Source organism: Glossina fuscipes, unplaced genomic scaffold (genome assembly GCF_014805625.2).
Source record: "Glossina fuscipes isolate IAEA_lab_2018 unplaced genomic scaffold, Yale_Gfus_2 61, whole genome shotgun sequence".
NCBI classification, from domain to species: Eukaryota; Metazoa; Arthropoda; class Insecta; order Diptera; family Glossinidae; genus Glossina; species Glossina fuscipes.
The window spans coordinates 455,349-474,248 of record NW_023998433.1 but is presented as its reverse complement, the minus strand read 5'-3'; the positions used below and the strand labels follow the sequence as shown (position 1 = coordinate 474,248).

Genomic DNA, 18,900 nt, shown 5'->3' with positions numbered 1-18,900 from the left:
AAAAAAAAAAAAAAAAAAAAAAAAAAAAAAAAAAAAAAACAAATATAAACAAATAAAATAAATTAAATAAATTATTTAAAGAAACAAAACGCAGCATTTACAATATTATTTCGTTTTTGAAAAAAATGGTCTCCAGTTCGCCTTTCCTTAGGTATGTTTCTCTGCTCTCTGAAAGGTATTTATTTTCCGAATTTTAAAACTCACTATTAAATTCTGTTATCCCAATATTGTTTCTAATATTGTTGTAAAGTTTATTGCATAAAAAAGGAACTGGAAGATTTCAAAAATCTCATATGTTTTTCTTCAAGGTGTAGACTCAATTAGCAGTAATACACACATGTCAATGCATAATTTATAATCTAAAAGAGAACTTTTTGTAGATTCATTACAAGGAGCAAAGACTGCAACGTATAACCTGCAACGGATATTGATTCAAGAGTTGTTGCAATTATTTACCGGTATATCAAAATGATCGCGACAAGCTAGTTGAGCATCATTACGGTTACCAAAATACATTTTTGTGCATTAATTTATCCTGGTAGGTATTAAAGATTTGCTTATCTGTTTTATTAAATATGTTCCTAAATTTAAGATTTTAATAATGGTGCACGAAACAATGGCCTAATTTAGTTGATTTTAGAGCCTGAGATGGAAATATAGGCGAACAAAGCTTTGAAGTCTTTTTAACACTAGTTACGTATTGTAAAGTATATATACATATACAATATATATATATATAATTATAGGTAAGCATCAATACTGCGCCCCCAATCTTACACGCTGTATTTTATTGATTCGCACAAATATGTTAAGCACTATAGTGTCTAAATGCATGCATAGGATGTGCAGCTTTATATAACTTCAAGGATTGAGACAATAGGTGATGTTGCGTTAAAATTAATTGATGATCTAAGAAAGTCAAATATTGGGTGTCGTGAAACGGACTTACGTTGCATTCAAACAATTCAAAATGATTTTTATTTCACCTAAAATGGAATAGTCTTATCTATTATTCTTAATGTAATGCTGAATGGTATACACGTATAAGGTCTAAAATCTCGATGTTATTGTTACTGTCCTGATTCGATCGTGTGAGTCTCACAGCTGGCAAGATTTATGGCATCCCCAAATCTGTTTGGACATGACGTTCGACAAAATCTTTCAAAATCCACTACATATCGATAAAAGTGTATTTAATGGCTATATTTCTGTGTGATTGTGAACTATATGATGGATATGTGTTTCTACGAGCCAGAGAAAACAGAGAAGGTTTCCTTTAACAATATATATAGTTAGATACGCGTAAACATTGCAGCGTTTTGCTAATATATCACCCTATGTCAGGTGATTCGTTGGAATGAGTTAAGAACATCTGTGAAAGGGTAAAATCGTTATATTCTTGCATTAGATTATCTACTTGTAACGACTTGAACATTTACACAATAGATTGCAACAAATTGCAACATCCAGTAGAGGATGAGAAATTATGCAACTGGCACATCGAACAAAGGTATTGGACCAGCAATTTTACATAAATAGCATACGTCGCTTGAATATCCTAGCCTGTGCAAAACAATTTATCAACAATGAAAGCGGATTTTCAATTTCAGGGTTTCTAAGAAGAGCGTTCCTTCGCAAGGGGTTTTCTTCACAGAAGGAAAGATTTAAGTCAGATATTCACGATTCCTGCTAGTGCTGTATTTCATCTGGTTTACTGATTGCAATAATCTTACCATTTATCATTAACCTAATCTAAAATTTAGGTTTCCAATATATATGTCAAGTGTATTTTTAATAGGCTACGTCACCTTCTAAGCCAGGAATGTGGCACACACGCAATGTCCAGGCAAGTTTGAAAACGGACATGATCTAAAACACTAAAAGAATATTTCGAAAAATGTGGATCTAAGGTAGGATTTGAATGTTCAATATCTAAATCCAACAAAATCTTAAAAAAAGTAAATAAATAAAAAAAATGGAACAATCACTATTCAGGTGTGAGCGAAATAACACGCCCATGATTGGCGGAACAATTGACTAAAATAAATTTTGATTTAAATGGAGTACAACATTTTGTTATACGTAACACTAGTTGTGCTGCCAGGGTATATCAAGTGTGTACAAATGTATTTTGGTGATTTTGATGAAATTCGCTACGTTGACGTGTTTTGGCCCAAAGACGAACGCTATTGAAAATGGTTGTCGTCGGACTACTTTCTGGACCACCACACAAAATCAGCGTAGGATGGTGTAGGGTAGGTAATGGTGGGCCGTGCCCCAATACAGCGTTTTTACTGTTTTGTTAGGCAAAAGAAAAATACAACATTTGGTTACCAAGTTCGATTTTCTAAATAAGGTTCTCAAGTAGGTGGGTATGTATACAATTGAAGGAGAAACATGGTTTTAACATTAATAAAGATTATTTTAAAAAGCTTTGCATGAATATTGCCTAAAGTCGATTAGAAGAGGAAGGCGAAATTAGTCTGAATCAGTCTACATGCTTGCTCATAATTAACAGACAAGAAAAGAGATATTTTTCATCAATTTTTAAGAAGAAGACGAAAGAGGTAGTATAGGCCGCACACATTTTTCTCATTGCCCTTACTACGCCATTATTTTTAAGAAAAGCAAACGCAATTACTCATCAAAATTTAAAAAATTTATTTACAAATTTACAAACCGGTTTTTTTGTTAAATTTAAAAAAAAAAAATTCTTTTCGCGACTTTTATTTAAATTTTTCTTTTACCTTCATTATTTTACATAAAAATTATATTTTACTTCTACCAACTAAACCGGTTTTTACTTTAATCATACAACAACAATATAGCAAATGGGTGAAAAAAAAATTAAAAAATTTTATATATATGAAGATATATAACATTTCTATATAGTACATAAATTGTTATAGCAATTTTATTTTATATAGAAGAAAACACAAAAACAAATAAAAAAAAAAAAAAAAAATGGAGAAAAATCCACCAATAGAAAATTTTATATATTTTAGCTGCTTGGAAAAAGTGTATATGGATTGTGGAGCAGCAACTTCGATCACAGCTGTTATGTAAACTCGCACACACATATATCAGTGGTCTTCTTGTTGTGTATATGTGGTATATATGGGAATGTATTTAGATCGATCTGCTGTATACATCTTTAAACTGAACGTGGCTGGACAACTGGAAAACGGTGTAAAAAGAAAGGAACAAAAAGAAAAAAAACGAACGAAGTTCTAAAACAAGTTTTTATTTCTTCTGTGTCATTAATCCAAGTACATTTCTCAATGAGATACTTACAGTGGTGTCTTTCAGACTCCTCTAAAGCAGCTGATATAGAAGATGAAACTGAAGATTGATCTTCTTGTGTTGATAAATCAGGTTGGGCTTGCACCATGGGTACAGGTATACGTACAGGTTGAGCCAAGCTGCGTCCATAACCTGTATGGCCGATAGGTAGACGACTCATGGTTTGATCGGCAATAGGTGGTGTCATAATATCGCGGGGTTGTTCGGGAAGTGGTTGCAAAATAAGTCTTTGCATTGGTAATTCTTGCATACGGGCTTGACGTTCTCCTTGCAATTGCTGCTGTTGATGGAGGTGTTGCTGTTGTTGTTGCAGTTGACGTGACTGTTGTTCTTGGATTTTCTCTTCACCATTTGCGGGTTGCGCTCGAGTTTGGGTATCATCTTCATCTTCTTCTGAACTATTACTATTATCCTCATCAGATTCGGTAGTCAAGTGACGCAATACTTCACTCATACGCTCTTCAGTCATACGTTGAATATTGGCTAAATCTTCGGCTGTAATGCCAGCGTGTTGCAAAGCCATTCCTAAGGGCATGCGTTGAATCTAAATTGAAAATTTGGAATAAATTAACGATATTTAATTGAATACTTTCAGTAAACTGAACATGACAGTACTTTCGGTACTTTTCTATATATGATAATAGCATACGTAAAATGAAGCGCTCCGTAAGTGATTTCGTAATTTAATAAAAGCAACAATAGTTTGTCTCTTTAGTTAATGTAAGATTTAAACTTCGATTTTTCTCTAATTGCTTCACATACTCCTTTACCTGAAGAAATGGCATTTCCTGACGTTGAATTGGTTGCTGTTGCTGCTGCTGATGTTGTTGTTGTTGAGTTAATTGTGGTTCATGTATTTGATGTTGCGTCGGTGGTTGGGCTTGTATATGCTGTTGATGTTGTTGTTGTTGTTGCGCTGCAGCGGCCATGTTATGCGTGGCAATTTGTATGGGTACATCATCGGCAGTATGTATCACTTCGCGCATGGGAATCTGTTGAACGTGAATGCGTACAATACGTTGTTGAGGCTGTTGTTGTTGTTGTTGTTGTAATTCTGGTTGAGGAGGAGCTTGCATAACTTGTGGCGGCATAGGGGGACGCATTGGCAATTGTTGGAATGGTGGTAGTGGTGGTGGCATCTGACGTAAGAAAGTTTGTATTTGCGGTGTCTGCATTTGATGTTGCATTTGGGGTGGCATCGCCCGATGTGGCATATGAGTTAATGGATATTGATGTGGTATGGGACCGAATGGTATGGGTACCCGTTGTATTGGTATAAACATGGGGCGTACAGATTCTGTGTCATCATCGTTATCATCTTCCTCTTCGCGATTTTTATGAGTTTTCGCTGATTCATGTTCCTTATTCTCATTGCCTCCTTCGCAAAATATGGAAATACGCTCACCAGTAATGCGCGCTTTCTTCGGATCGGTGGTCAAATTCATACCAAACGGTAAAGTAACAGTTTTTGAAGGCGAATCTACAAGTTCTTCAGCATGTTTACGTTCAACTACACAATTCATGCGAGATCTGAAATAAAGAATTGAAAAAAGAACGTAAATTTTATCAAGATATTTAGATAAGAAGAAGATATTTAAATAAGTAAGCGTAAATGAATTACTACTTTTTAATTCAAAAACTTTTTCAAATATTTCACAGATTTAATATATTTGAACTTACTTTTTATTGTTTTGTAAGAGAGCAGCAGCTAAATCACTTAAGTCTAATTCCAATGGTAGTTTTCCCGGATATTTTTGCATTTCATCAGCCTCTTCGCTGTCCAAATAATTGTTTTCATTATTGTTGGTTTCTTCTTCAACTGCAGCAGCGGCTGGTATTACGTTTGAACTTTTTTGAACTTTCGTTTCAACCTTCTTAACGGGCTGTTCCCTATCAAGATTTTGTAAATCGTTATCATCGTTAGTCTCGCGACCCATAAGAGCTTCTGCACGTGGCAGTTCCTATAAAAACGAAGACAATTATGCATAAAAAGTCATCATAACTTGTAAAGGAAATTTTACACATAATTATATATCGAACAATTTCCCAAACATTTCTTTTTTTTCGCTCTTTTAAAAAATAATTAATAAAAATTTTTCCTATTCGGTTAAGCTTGAAAAGTTTGCTTGTAACGATTAAATGTAAACATGTTGTGATAATATTGGCAACTGTTGCTATTGTGTTGATGATGTTATGCAACCTCGTTACTAGTTAACTATTGAGCTGATGTAAAAGCTGTTAAGTTATTTTGCCAAGCGCATCATTTTAACTATGTAGCTCTGTAAGCGAGGTTGTCGTACCTAAAATATTTATAGTTTATAGGGTCATTTCCTTTATAGCATATGTACAGCAAACTGCATCTATGCTTGGCTTGGACCTTGTGCAATCTTCGTCATAATAAATTTGATTTTGATTTTTATTTAAGTACAACAGATAAGACTAATTTATTTATTACGATCGAAAATGTACATATGAAGTATACCTGTTTGCTTGCCTGCTTGCCTGCTTGCTTTCATATTACATCTTTCTCATCATTAGAGATTTTTCTCTATTATGAAAAGTTGTGAAAACGTGTTTTTCATGTTTCGGCTGATAAATGGTTTAGGTTTTCGTAAGTTTCTTTTTTTTCTTTTTTTGTTATTTTTTTATTTATTATAATTTTTTTTTTTTTTTTTTTTTTTTCTTTCTATATGTATGTGCAACGCTTGCAAAGTTGAAGCTGTCGCGTACCTTATTTAGCGATTGTTAGCCTAAGAAAAAGAAAAAAATTGCTCTTTTTTTATATAAGAAAAACCACAAAATACCTTTTTGTTAAAGTTTATTGACTTTTTTTGGTAAGTTGATGGCAAATAAAAAAAAAAAACAAAAAGAAAAAAGCAAGCTTGCTGTACATGGCCCGGTGATTGTATAACCAAACAAAAGATTAAATATTGCCTCCGCAAATATTCACCATACGAAAATGGTTGTCTCGTCTATTTCTCCATTCAATTCAACCCAGTTATGATAAATTGCAAAAGTGATTTTTTCATAAACATGATAATTAATTAAAATCTTATCTCTCCCCTTACTTTGAGATATACATATATATATATATATAATAATTGCATTACGTTAAATATTACGAGATTGAAGAAGTTTTTGTCACATTTTTCTTAGGAAAAATGAACGTTTATTAAAGAAGAAGAAGAACAACAATAATGGTGGATATTTCATTCAAACTATTATCGATCGTTAATCAATTTCCACATCTTCTTGACAGAGTATAAACTCCATGGTGGAAGGACAAATTGCTGCAGTTATCCACCAAAGATTTCATATTTGAGAATCGCGACAAGCAAAGTTATAATAAGAGCGGTGCCAATTGGGAAGAAAGATAAGACAGCATATTTCAGTTCAATACGATTAACATTTCCTAGATGGATGATCTATAACGCTGAAAAAACTCATTATCGAATCTTTTGACATATGGAAAACACTTTTATGTTTTTGTTGGCTTGAAGTAAATCACAATACACTATAAAGAGGTAATTCACTAAATGGGGAAAGCTCAGATACTTATGGGTAATCAATATTTTTGATAATCGGCTTAAAGTAAGTTGTGCTGCCCTACGTATTAGTACTTATAAGTATTGTAAAGAGACAGAAGGGGCTTGCCCGTCTGTCGCATAATACGCTACCATCGCCACTCGTCTTTCCACCGTACTTCTCGCACTTTGAACTTTTAATTCGAACATACATAAGTATTAAGCTTAATTTCCTTCTTCCTTTACTTATAACCCTTCCCGATTTTTACCGTGCTTACAAGTAAAGCGGAACTCTCCTGACTAGACAATTATATAAAAATATAAATAAATAAAAAAAAGGAAAAATTGGAAAAACTTTGCTGCATACACTTCTGTGAATTCATATATGGAGCGACCTAAAGCATGCTTTCACATGAAAAGATCACGTTATTATCCCTTATGATATATTAATAGCAATTAGGTATTTTTAGGGGAAAGTAACTAAATTAAATCATATTCCTATTAATTATTTATTTATTGTAAAGGGATAAAGCTTTAAAATATTATTATTGTTATTAATTTAGCCATAGAAATAAATTCTAAGACTAGAATTTTAAAGCACTAGTATTTAAGACTATCGGCTTTATTAGGAACTCTCCCCCACTTGAAATTCGAATCCACGACCATTGAGATGCTGGTCGTGATTTCCTGCCTTCGGCTACTCAGCGGCGAAAGCTTTAAAATAGTCATAGTATATTTTGGAAAAATGTGGTCTTGTATTGCACGAGTTAAATCGAACCGACATAATAACGAGTCGGTGTTAAATTCTGTGGTAAGAATCGTCAAAATTTCAAATGAGAAATATTTAAGTAATTGAAAATAAGCGAAAATGTTTGTGTTTATTGAATAACTGTATCATAAACTTCACCTTTCCTTAGAATTCTTTACCGAGCGGCCAGAAAACTTAGGAATTTATTCATCAAATCATTATGTGTTCCTTCGAATAAATGGTAATCTGAAAAGTCGGTGTTATACGACGGAGTGTTACTATGGCGGTATGTGTAGATCGAAAAATCCAGGGTATATTCACAGAATGTTAAGAGCTCAGAAAAGTTTCAAATGGCATAAGAGCATAATGATATTTTCATAAAAATATTGTAATTATATCGCGTTCTTGATTTCAGTTATGCATAATGAAAGATTTTTCTTTTGATCTTTCTTTTTAAAAAAAAATATTAATGCGCCCACTGCACCCTCACAATAAAGGGCTACAATAACTACTGTATTTTATCGATGGTAGAGTTGCGTTATAAAAATTATTAAGACTTTCTGATGTATACCAAAAAATGTAGTTAATATTACTTTTGCATAACTTCTTAACATTAAAAAAATTTATAAAATGATAAGTCACTTAACAAATACTACATGCTTGATGTAACTACAAAAATTGTCTTTAATTATTATGCAAAAATATGCATTTAGAAAAACAATTTGTGATAGTAACTCAAAAATCAATGAAGCGAATTTCCCTTTCAAAGGCGAATTAAAAATAATAAAAAAAATTTAAAAAACAAAGGAAAACAAAACAAAACCTGAAACCAACATTTAAACAACAAAATGCAACTACGCATATGCATATGTATAAATTCCTGTACAAATGCCGCGTAACATTCGTTGTGCATATTCATGTACATATGAATAGATCTTGCGGATCGGCACAACACATTCGACCATCTTAAAAAATTTTAAAAAACAAAGCATTACATGCGTATGCATGTGGTCTTGTATGTATTTATGCCTGCATGTATCGGTTTATGTTAGCAATTATAATGCAAATGAAAATGAATTGCATTGAGAGCTTTAAATATGAATGTAAAATTTATTTCACAACAGCATAACCGATAGTTATATGTTATTTGTATATATACATACATGTAAAATCATATAATTAAATAGAAGCTAATGTGCTAAAGTGAAAGCAGTTAATTGCTTCTATGATTTTCGAAAAAGCAATGGCAACAACGTCATCAGCTTAAGTAGCATATAATACACAATTTAAAATGCCAAAGAGCAGTTGCCGCATAGACGCGGGCAGGCCGCCTAATTAGACAAAAGGCAACAATAAATTTAACCGCATAGGGGGTGAGTTAACAAAAGAAAGAATATATATTTATATATATATATAACCAAATGAATCGCAAAGCAAGAGTAATGGAGTTATATAAAATAATAATGATGACGGCGATGGAAATAATAAATAAATAAAATAATAATAATTATAAAGGGTAATAATGATAAAAATATATTAGCAATAATAATAACAAAAATGAAAATAGTAATAATGATAATAATAATAATAATAATAATAATAATAATAAAAGCAATAACAGCGATGATAATAATAATAATAATAATGAAAATAATAATAATAACAAAAACAATAATAGCAGATAATATTATAATAATAATATAATTAACGTCATAAAAAATCAACAACTCAAATAATTTTTAAAAATACACACACACACATACATACAAACATTCAAACAAATAATATCCAATTACCAACAGCAATTGCTTTGCTTGGTATTCGTTTGGTACGCTTGGTGCACACCAGTGCATGGCACCGCTTGTGAAATGGATTTTAAAATGTCGGTTTTGTAAATAAAACAAAAAAAAAAAAAAAAAAAGAAATAGATTACTATCGTGTTATGTATGGCTACGTTTATTATTGTTGTCTTCTTAAAACAACATTTCAAAGCTTTCAAAAAACATTTTTCTTTTTCTCAATTTTACAATTTTCAAGTTTCTCTCTTAAGTCTTTCGTTTCTTTTGTATACATATTTCTTTCACACTCACCGCTACGAAGACAGTATTTGCTTTATTAACAAACACATACATTTATGAATGGATATATATATATATATATATATATATGTTAGGTGTTTGCAAAAATGTTGATCATTTTTTCACTTGAAAAAGGCATTCGTTGTGGAAAATTGGTACAATGTATATTAATCAAAATAGTTTCCATCATTTTTTACAACATTTTGCAATAGTTTTTGCAACATAGCGATATCATGTCGAAAGAATTTATACTGGTTTCGCAGCGATCCACTCATCGACCCATTTTCGAACTTCTTCAATTTTACGGCCGCGTGTGCCAGCCAAGCCATGCGACACCGATCTGAACGAGTGGTATTTAGATGGTGTCACGTTTGGTGAGTAAGCTGGATGTGGCAGCACTTCCCTTTCGAGCTACACCAGTGTATTCTGGACAACACTTGCAACAAGTGGCAAAAAACCGTCATTTTCAGTCAATTCAGCCAATTCACTTTTGAAACGTTGAACCTAAAATCGATAGTTCAAGTATCACCATAAGCCCCGTGGTCTTTGGCAAGAGATTTTTTCAAATAAACAGCGAAAGTAATGAATTTGGAAGAAGCAGAAGTGCTTCGAGTGTCCCTTGATTAGCATCGGCGTACGCTGAATAAATCAATAATATTAAATGGAGAAACATTATTCTATGTAGAGGAAGGTCAATATCACCGAAGTCATGTACGAAGTTATGTACTTGGGTACTTCCTATTTCTTTACCATTTTTACCTGTAGACGTCGTTGATCACAATTTTTGCAAACACCTATATATAGGTATATATAGGTGTATATATATATATATATATGGGTATATATAGGTATATGTATATATATGTGTTTGTAAATTTTTTTTCGGTTTATTATGTAACTTTATGCTTTGATTTTCCTCTTTTTTTTCCTTCTTTGGTGCTTTTTTAATACTTTAGCCTTTTAGTTTCTTAAGTAAATGTTTGAAATTATTGTGCAGTTTTTCTTTTTTTTTTAGTTTTTTCTTTTCACAGCTAAGTATTACTTCATGAATTTTTTTTGTTTATGCTTATAAAACAAAAGTAAATAAATTAAAAATAAATACTAAAACAAAAATTCCCATATTATCAGCTGAATTGATGTCATTGAGTTATAGTCAACCTCAGAAGTACATAAAATTTGTCAACATATATCTAATTGATTTGCTTTAAAAGTCACATCGTCTTACCCATATTTTCTCATTTATTTACCTCTCTGCGGAACGATCACGATGGGCATCTTAAATCTTCAATTCGCGCCTGTCATATCTAACCCTAAATTCCTATGTTAAGCTCTCATCTAGTTTAATTAAAAATACAAAGCGACTTCAATTTTTTTATATTTTTGATCTGTTCTCATAAGCGTATTGTATGTCGAGGGTCACAGATATGACTCAAAAGCCGCGTAGCATATATATATACACTTATGAAAAATGCAGAAGTCTGAATGCACTTAATTGTGCCTGTTCAGCTGGCGGTTTGCTTGTCCCTCATCTGTTCTTGAAGCGTAAATTGTCTCAAAATTTGAATATTTTCGCTTGCTAGTGGTATAATAAGCAAAAATTCCAATTTTGAAGCTGACAACAAATATTAAGACAAGTCTTGATGAATTTATTCAATAGAATCACCAAAATCTTCAAAATAAAATTACGCTGGTTTATATGACTGACACAACTAACTAAATATTTTGCAAATTTTGTGATGATTCGCATTTGCGAATACAATTGTTTCGTTTTTTTTTTTGCATTGATTTATAAAATCTACAAATGCCGAGTGTTCGAACCGAGTTTAATGCGTTTAAAATGAACAAAAAAAGCTAGTTCAAAGCATCAATTATAGCACTATAGCTGACGGAAATTTTCAAAGTTATGGAGATTAACTTGAGCCGATATTTAGCACCTTTTAATTTTTTAAAATATCGCTTAGTAGCTTAAGAACAAAATAAACCAGAAACTATCTATAAAAAGTAAAATTTTTCTTTTTAATTATTTCAGTTAGTTTTACTATTATTATTATTATTATTACTACTTTTATTATTATTTATGCCTGTGTCATAAGAAGAGAATGTAAGCCACATTTCTATCGGACATGGCCCACCGTTAAATACTTTGCATCACTTCGCTTAATACAGTCGTTCATATAAGGACTTTTCAAAGTGTACGGAAAGTGCTGAATAAATGACCTGAAAATATTTCCAAAAATTGTGCCTGATGGTCACGGCCCATAACAAACACCCTACTTGTATCCGTGCAGGACTTTCCAAAAGAAGGCAGGAGAAGTGATCAAAAAAGCGATCCAATCTAAACCATTATTGAAAGCGTTTATCGTTGGGCCATCAAAATGCCTCCAGAATTGTGACCCGTAGGCTGAACGCAAGAAAACGAAACGTACAGACGGACAGACGAACTTAAATCGATTCAGAAATTGAATCTGAGTCGATCAGTATAATAAAAGGTTGGTCTGTCTCAAGTTTTTCTGGGTATTGCATATATCCGCATTAATCTCATACACCCTTGCACCACAAATGATGTAGAGTATAAACATTGAAAGTCAAGTCTCAATTCCATATTAGTCCGTAACATTTAAGCTTTCAATTAATTAGAGAAATGTTACTTAATTAAAAAAAAAAAAAAAGAAGAAGATAATACTAAATTAAATACTATGTATTGGAAGTAAATTCGTTTCGTTTTCGTTTATAATTTACAATAAATTTTATTGAACTTTTCAATTAAGACAATTGAAAATTTTGGAAACTTGTTTAAAACGCATGTTAGTGATTCAAAAAGGAACATATTTTAAATAATCTAATAAAATGTATTAAAAACAAGTGAAACACCTTGAAGCAACTTTTGAATATCGAATAATTATATGTTCATTACATCATAGATTGTATGACTGACAAATGCGTGTGCATGGATCAAGCAAATGACAGTAAGTCGGACCTTATTCGGATGGACGCACGAGAATATTCTTGAAAGAAATTCGATGAGACAGCGCGTACTATGCGAAATCTTAGCATTGACGACCTCAAGAAGATTCATATCGTATTCTTCGCTCATGGAATTACATGCGCGATCCAATTTTTAATCCAGAACACGGTCTTCATAAACTTTTTGAGTAACGTTTTGGTACTTTTTAGGTCTTATGATTCGTAGTTGATAGTTGGCCAATGGCTCAATAAATCATTTCATATACTGATTAGGTTTTTTTTTAGGGCTGAATATAAATCCCTATACGCGAACTGAAACTCTTTCGAGCATTGGTTTCGTTATTCTTATACTTATGCCCGATTATTGAAGAAATTGACTTGAGTAATTAAATAATTGGTATCTTTACCGGAACAATATTTTGCAAACATTTACCATTATAGTACGCATTGCAAAAGTCCACGTATAGTTTCTTAATATGTCGAATGCGTGATACTACGTACGATTGCTGCATGTGCGCACGCGAGTAAAACAACTGCGGAATTTCAATGTGAAGTTAAGCATAACTGAAATGTGGTAAAAAAAACCTGCACCCGTTACGTATACTTTCTCCTTTACTTCCTCTTTAACTAATTTCAACAGTGGAAATTAATCACAAAATTTTCTTCCTATTCTACTATCGAAAGGATATACGAAACTTTGCATTGTATATGTAACAATATTCAAAAAGAATCATGAGAGATCTTATTAAGTATGCCTCAACATAAATTGAAGGTAAAATGTCCAATAGAGTTATACCGCATGATCTTTGAGGCAAGACCATGTAAGCATTTTTGGAGATTGAATGGTCGGTGAACTTTTTGTAATAAGCTGACGAAGCCATGATATGTATGGCATGTAACACCATTTTTTCTTTGCCACCATTAATTTTTCCATTCTCCATTGACGATAGCTGCAATGAAATTTTCATGTTCAAAAATGACATTTAGAGCCCGCAAAGCATAACCAAGAGTTATTTCTCCTTTAGGAACATTAGATTTCGTCTTCTTTACACAAAGTGGGAAATAATTCTTATTTACGAAGTCATTCAACGCGACATCAGCTTCATCCCACATGCACGAAACGTAACCGGGGATCTATTGTTTTCGTAATAAGTTTTAATAATTTCTCTATGTTCCGTATAACCATGTATGTATTGTTTTCCGCAAATAGTGCCAAGATCCAAACAATATAATAAAAAAAATAATAATAAAAATCGCGCTGAGAGGTGTGTTTTAGTTAGTTTGACTTCGCGAATAACAAAATGAGTTGATTCATAGATTATGTTTGAAAGTGAGCATTATCCACAAATATTCCTACGGCAATCAAAACAAGAAAAGATTTTTATCAATTCATTGATTTTTAAAATATTGATTTTAGATCAGACATTTGAAGATATTTTATTCGCTTCGCATATTAATTTGAGATTTAATGCGAATGCGAGCGAAAGACATGGGTTATGATGGTAATAATCACGACCAGAATCTTCTGGCATATCTACAATAGATGAAAAATGTACGTAGGTTGCTAGGTATTCAAGACTCTCACGTCGCCTGAAGGCATAACGTAGTTTTCTCTTATTCTTTCCTTTTTTTTTCTCTCTTTAGTTTTCTTAGGTTTTTCGAAAAGGAAAACAGCGATAAGCATGCGTTTTCTAGAAGTTCAGTCTCATACTTATGGCAATAAAAAGCATTTTTCATGTCAAGTCATTTATTTTCTTCAGTTCACCGCAATAATTGTCAACAGACTATTACAAAACTAATCAAACAACGAATTAATGACTTTTTTAAAATCATTTTGTGAAAAAAAAAACACCTTTTAATGCATAAATTTGTGTATTAAGCAGTAATTACAAAGTCATCTGTCAAATGTAAATACAACAATTCCCCACAGTGTGCAATGACTGTTACAAAAAAAAAAATTTTTAAATATTGTGGAAATTTTTTTTTTACTTTTCCATGCATTTCGTGCCGGCTTTGCATGTTTTGATGGCGGATTGAAAAAAAAAAAAAAAAAACAGCAAAACCTTAATGATAACATTCAAACACAATAAATTTTGTGTAAATGGAAATTGCAAAAAACAAAAAAAAAAAAAAAATAAATAAATAAAACACTACATGTACCTAGTACCATGCAGTACAGTATAAATAATAAGAGGAAATATTTATACTATAATTAACTAATAAATGATTGCTTTTTAAATTAGATAAATTATTAATGGATTTGACACGCTTACCTTATTAACTTGTTGTAGGGTTTCCAACATGAGTTCCTTCTCCAAAACGGAATCAAGTGCCTGCACTTGATCACAAGAGGCTTTCGCCTGCAAATATGATGAGGCCAATATGAATGAACCCAATATAAACGAGGATATAATTACAGTGAATGCAGTGATTTTGGCGATTTTCACTGAATTCGATTGACGTTTATAGGCCTAAACAAGGAAAACAGGAAGACAAGAGAAAACACAAAAACATTAAAAATCATTAAATATTTGAGTATAAGGATAATAAATCGAAACAGATTTTGCTTCTTTTTTTTTTTTTTTTTTTTTTTTGTAAAAAGCTCCGATCATTTAATTAACAAGCTTTTTAATATGTTTTTGGCTTTAGGATATGTTATTTATTCACTTAATATTCCCCCCTTTTTTTGGTTATTTATCTAATAACATATGCCTCATTCAAACAATATATCAATCCGTTTCTCCATATTATATAATAGCTAGTTCGAACAACTAATCTGCTTATCAATAAGTAATTCTAATAATCAACTTCTTTATGCATATGTGGAATGGGAACGAATGAACCAATCTATATTCCTGCCAAGATAATCGTCAAATCATTTAAATATTCTCTTCTCTCTTTATTATTTTAGACTTGTTGCAAAGCGGTTATGTATCTATCAATTTATGTATACATCGTCCAATGGTTACTTCAGCTACTCAAAGTATTTATGTATATATGCAATTTTTAATAATATAAGCTTTGATATACTTCCGATAACTATCTATATCCTCTTCTATTAATGTGTGTTCAAATTAAACAATGCATTCAGGCATCTATTGTTTATTAATAACATAATTTATGTACAGTTAATGCATTTGCAAAATTTATCTTTTCTGCCTTTCTTATTTTTTGTTCATTGTCCTGCGGTCTGATTCTATCTATCCACAAGCCATATCTAGATGTCATAAATTATCTGGATTTGGTGGTCGGCTGCAGACTATCATCAAAACAAAATCTGTGGTATACGTTTGAGAAACCATTGGATGTAGCAAAGCACCTAACATGCTAAGCCCAAGACAAGACCGCTGAAACTTAGTAGAAGTGGTAAAAGCAGTGGTATTATACGGCTCTCCCATTTAAAAAAAGGCAAGTGCGGCACCGTTGTATACAAGAGGCATGCAGACAGCATATCAACTGGGCGTTCTGAGGCTTTCGGCGTCGCATATCATAAGAATGCATCTATAAAGCCAAACTGCAAAGGTTGCGGATTAACGAGGCTATATGCTGCGTAAAATGGCACTTGGTGAAAGAATAGCAAGAGTGCTGCACCAGTTCGAAGAAATGTACTTAAACGCAACGGCGTACTCCTAATCTATGGCCGTGATTTAACAGACAGTCTGGTGAGATTGACTTTCATCTAACACAATTAGTAAGCGATCATGATTGTTACTGAACTTACTTAAATAGAACATGGCATTGCAAATGATCGGAAGACGGTGAAAACGTGTTCTTTATCTCTTGCTGACAATCTCGTGACGAATATGCTGCATAATGTGAAAAAATAGAAAGCGGTTAGAGTATTCGCGCGAAAATAATGAAAAACCAAACAACGAAGTCAACGTAGACTCTTCAATAGTGCCTAAACGGCAACCCGTTCTGTGAAGATATATTTGTAAGTCGTGTCATAGAGTGGGGATAGGACTAGATGGTTTTTAGCTGGCTAAAGTTTCGCACTGACCAAAATGGGCGGCTTTGGATGCTTTCCCAGGATCAAAAAAAGCACATAACACTTATACAGATAATCAAGCTGTCTATCATATCTGTTCATCTATTATATAAACTTCTAGAAAGCAATTTAAATATTTTCACATTGATTATTAAATAATTTGCAATGACGAGTAGAAAAATTCCATAATGCTTTTCAATATCACTTTATCGGCTTACCAAGTTTAAAGGTCGGTTTTGCTTATAACACCATTTTTGGTTCTTTTTTTTTTCTTTTTAAGTTTCATGGTTAAGGTCTTTTGAATTAACGCGAAAAGCAACTTAAACAAAAATAGAACAGAATAAAATGCTCTATCTAAAGAAAAACGTGTAAACATTCAAAAGAAACATAAGTAAATGCATAGCGCATTGAACTATATATTATTAGTCTACGCAAAAATTTGAAAATATTTTTCTAAAACGCTTTCATGCGTAGAATTTTTACAAAAAAATTTCTGTATATAAATAAATGAAAACTTGAACTTTAAATTTATCACATTTATCTTTTACGTTGAATTGAAAAGATTTCATTTAACTTAAAAAACACAAGTACACATATACATACATTCGTCTGACCAATAAGTAAAACTTTTCATACAATACAAATACTTTTAAAAGTCATTCTTAATAGAATTTCCTTAAAACGTTTTCTCATAATTTGATGAACATTTCCATGCTCCATGACATGTTGAAAAAACTGTGAACATTTTTTCTTCGCTTGAGTGAAAGAAAAGTTATTTAAACTTTTCAACATATTCACATTCCGGGCGAATAAAGGAAAAAAGAGAAACTCACTTTGTTATGGATAGTAAAGTACCATACTATAGATCGCGTTATTAAGGGCGCATCCACAATTAAAAGAAATGGTTTTCACCAATAAGAAACATACGTTCAAGGTAACTGATCGCGTGTTCAATAAATTCAATATTTTTCTACGTAGCTCTAGCATTATTATGATTTGGGGAATTCGGAAAGAAATTTCGTTTTTTTGATTTCTTCATAGTGTATAAATATTTTTTTGACAGCAGTAAGGTAACGAACGAAGACTTTTGCTCCGAAACAAAACGAAAATATTTCGCATGCATTAAGGTATTAATTATAAAATATATGAAGACAGTGCGTCTCAAATATGAACTTGGCTGGGAAAAAAAAGCGATTAAGTCCCCTGTTGCGAAAAAAAAACGAAATGACTTTCCAAACAACCTAATATTTATAAAAGATTTACCAAATTTTTTTGCGATATTTGGAACCGGCATAAGCGCAAGACAAATTCCAGTATTTACAGTAATATACTTAAATGTAAAAAAAATGTCCTAAATTGTTTTAAGCATAGTTTTGGGCGTATCAATTCTATTTAGGAAGCCGGTGTACGTTATTAAAGGCCAAAGATACCGTACACCAGTCACCAAGATTGATACATAAATTAAAAATACGATTGAATCAAAACGCAGTCAAAAGTTAAGAGCTTTTTATATTTTTCCAGTTATTAACGTTGTTTAGCATCCAGCGTCTGAGATTATCGGCTTTATTGAAAACTATACCGCACTTGATATATGAACCCACGACCAATGACCCTTTGCTACGGGGCAAAGTTTACCGAAAAATTAATTTTTATGCAACACAAAAAAAATTGCACCAGCATCAAAGGCCGTCGGCCTTGGTTTTCTGATTTCAAACGAGTTTGCATTTCGTATAACTTCGATGCTGAACACAGAAGACTTCCACACCAAGTGAGTATATCAAAAAATATCTTAAGAGAAAGTCGTTTTGGGCACTCGTTCACAAAGGAACTAACAGCATAAGTTGATGGCTGTAATTGCAAAAATTTCATGAATTGAAGTTCGCATTACTGCCACAGTGATCGTGTTCTCCAAAGAAGAAGAACACATACGCGATCATATGCTTCATACGATATTCTCATACGCATGCTCTGAACACCGTGATTAATGAATTGCTCTACAGAAAAAGGCATTGAAATGTTAGTGAGATAACCGCTGAGCGGATTGTGTCACTCTTGCGTCCCAAGGAATAAAATTGAGTTGTGCGAGAAAACAAAGAAAAAAGAAATTTCTTTCTTGTTTGAAGACTCTTCCTCAGTTTGAAGAAGATAAGGACGGATGGATGGATGGACTTTATCATATATGTTTTGATAATACGGAGATTTAATTACAGATAAATAATGATGAAAAATTCAAAACGCTTATATATTGCAGCAGCAAAGCAGCGGGCACGAGTTTGAAATTTAAGCTTGGAAAGT

The 18,900-nt window shown here is 32.2% G+C and overlaps 1 protein-coding gene across 3 annotated transcripts in view; it reads right to left on the bottom strand.

The window, feature by feature from the left end:
* Positions 1–2,882: 2,882 nt before the first annotated feature.
* LOC119637872 (putative mediator of RNA polymerase II transcription subunit 26) overlaps positions 2,883–18,900 on the bottom strand; it is a 33,350-nt gene continuing 17,332 nt past the window's right edge. For 2 of the 3 annotated variants that reach the window (XM_038034264.1, XM_038034266.1), the window contains 5 exons: positions 14,891–15,088; positions 4,984–5,264; positions 4,074–4,833; positions 3,295–3,847; positions 2,883–3,177 (listed from right to left, as the gene is read on the bottom strand). In XM_038034264.1, coding sequence (XP_037890192.1) covers positions 3,155–3,177; positions 3,295–3,847; positions 4,074–4,833; positions 4,984–5,264; positions 14,891–15,088 — 1,815 coding nt within the window. In that variant the 3' untranslated portion in view covers positions 2,883–3,154. Of the gene's footprint in view, positions 3,231–3,294; positions 3,848–4,073; positions 4,834–4,983; positions 5,265–14,890; positions 15,089–18,900 lie in introns of all 3 variants that reach the window. The other variant, XM_038034265.1, reaches the window with a different exon arrangement.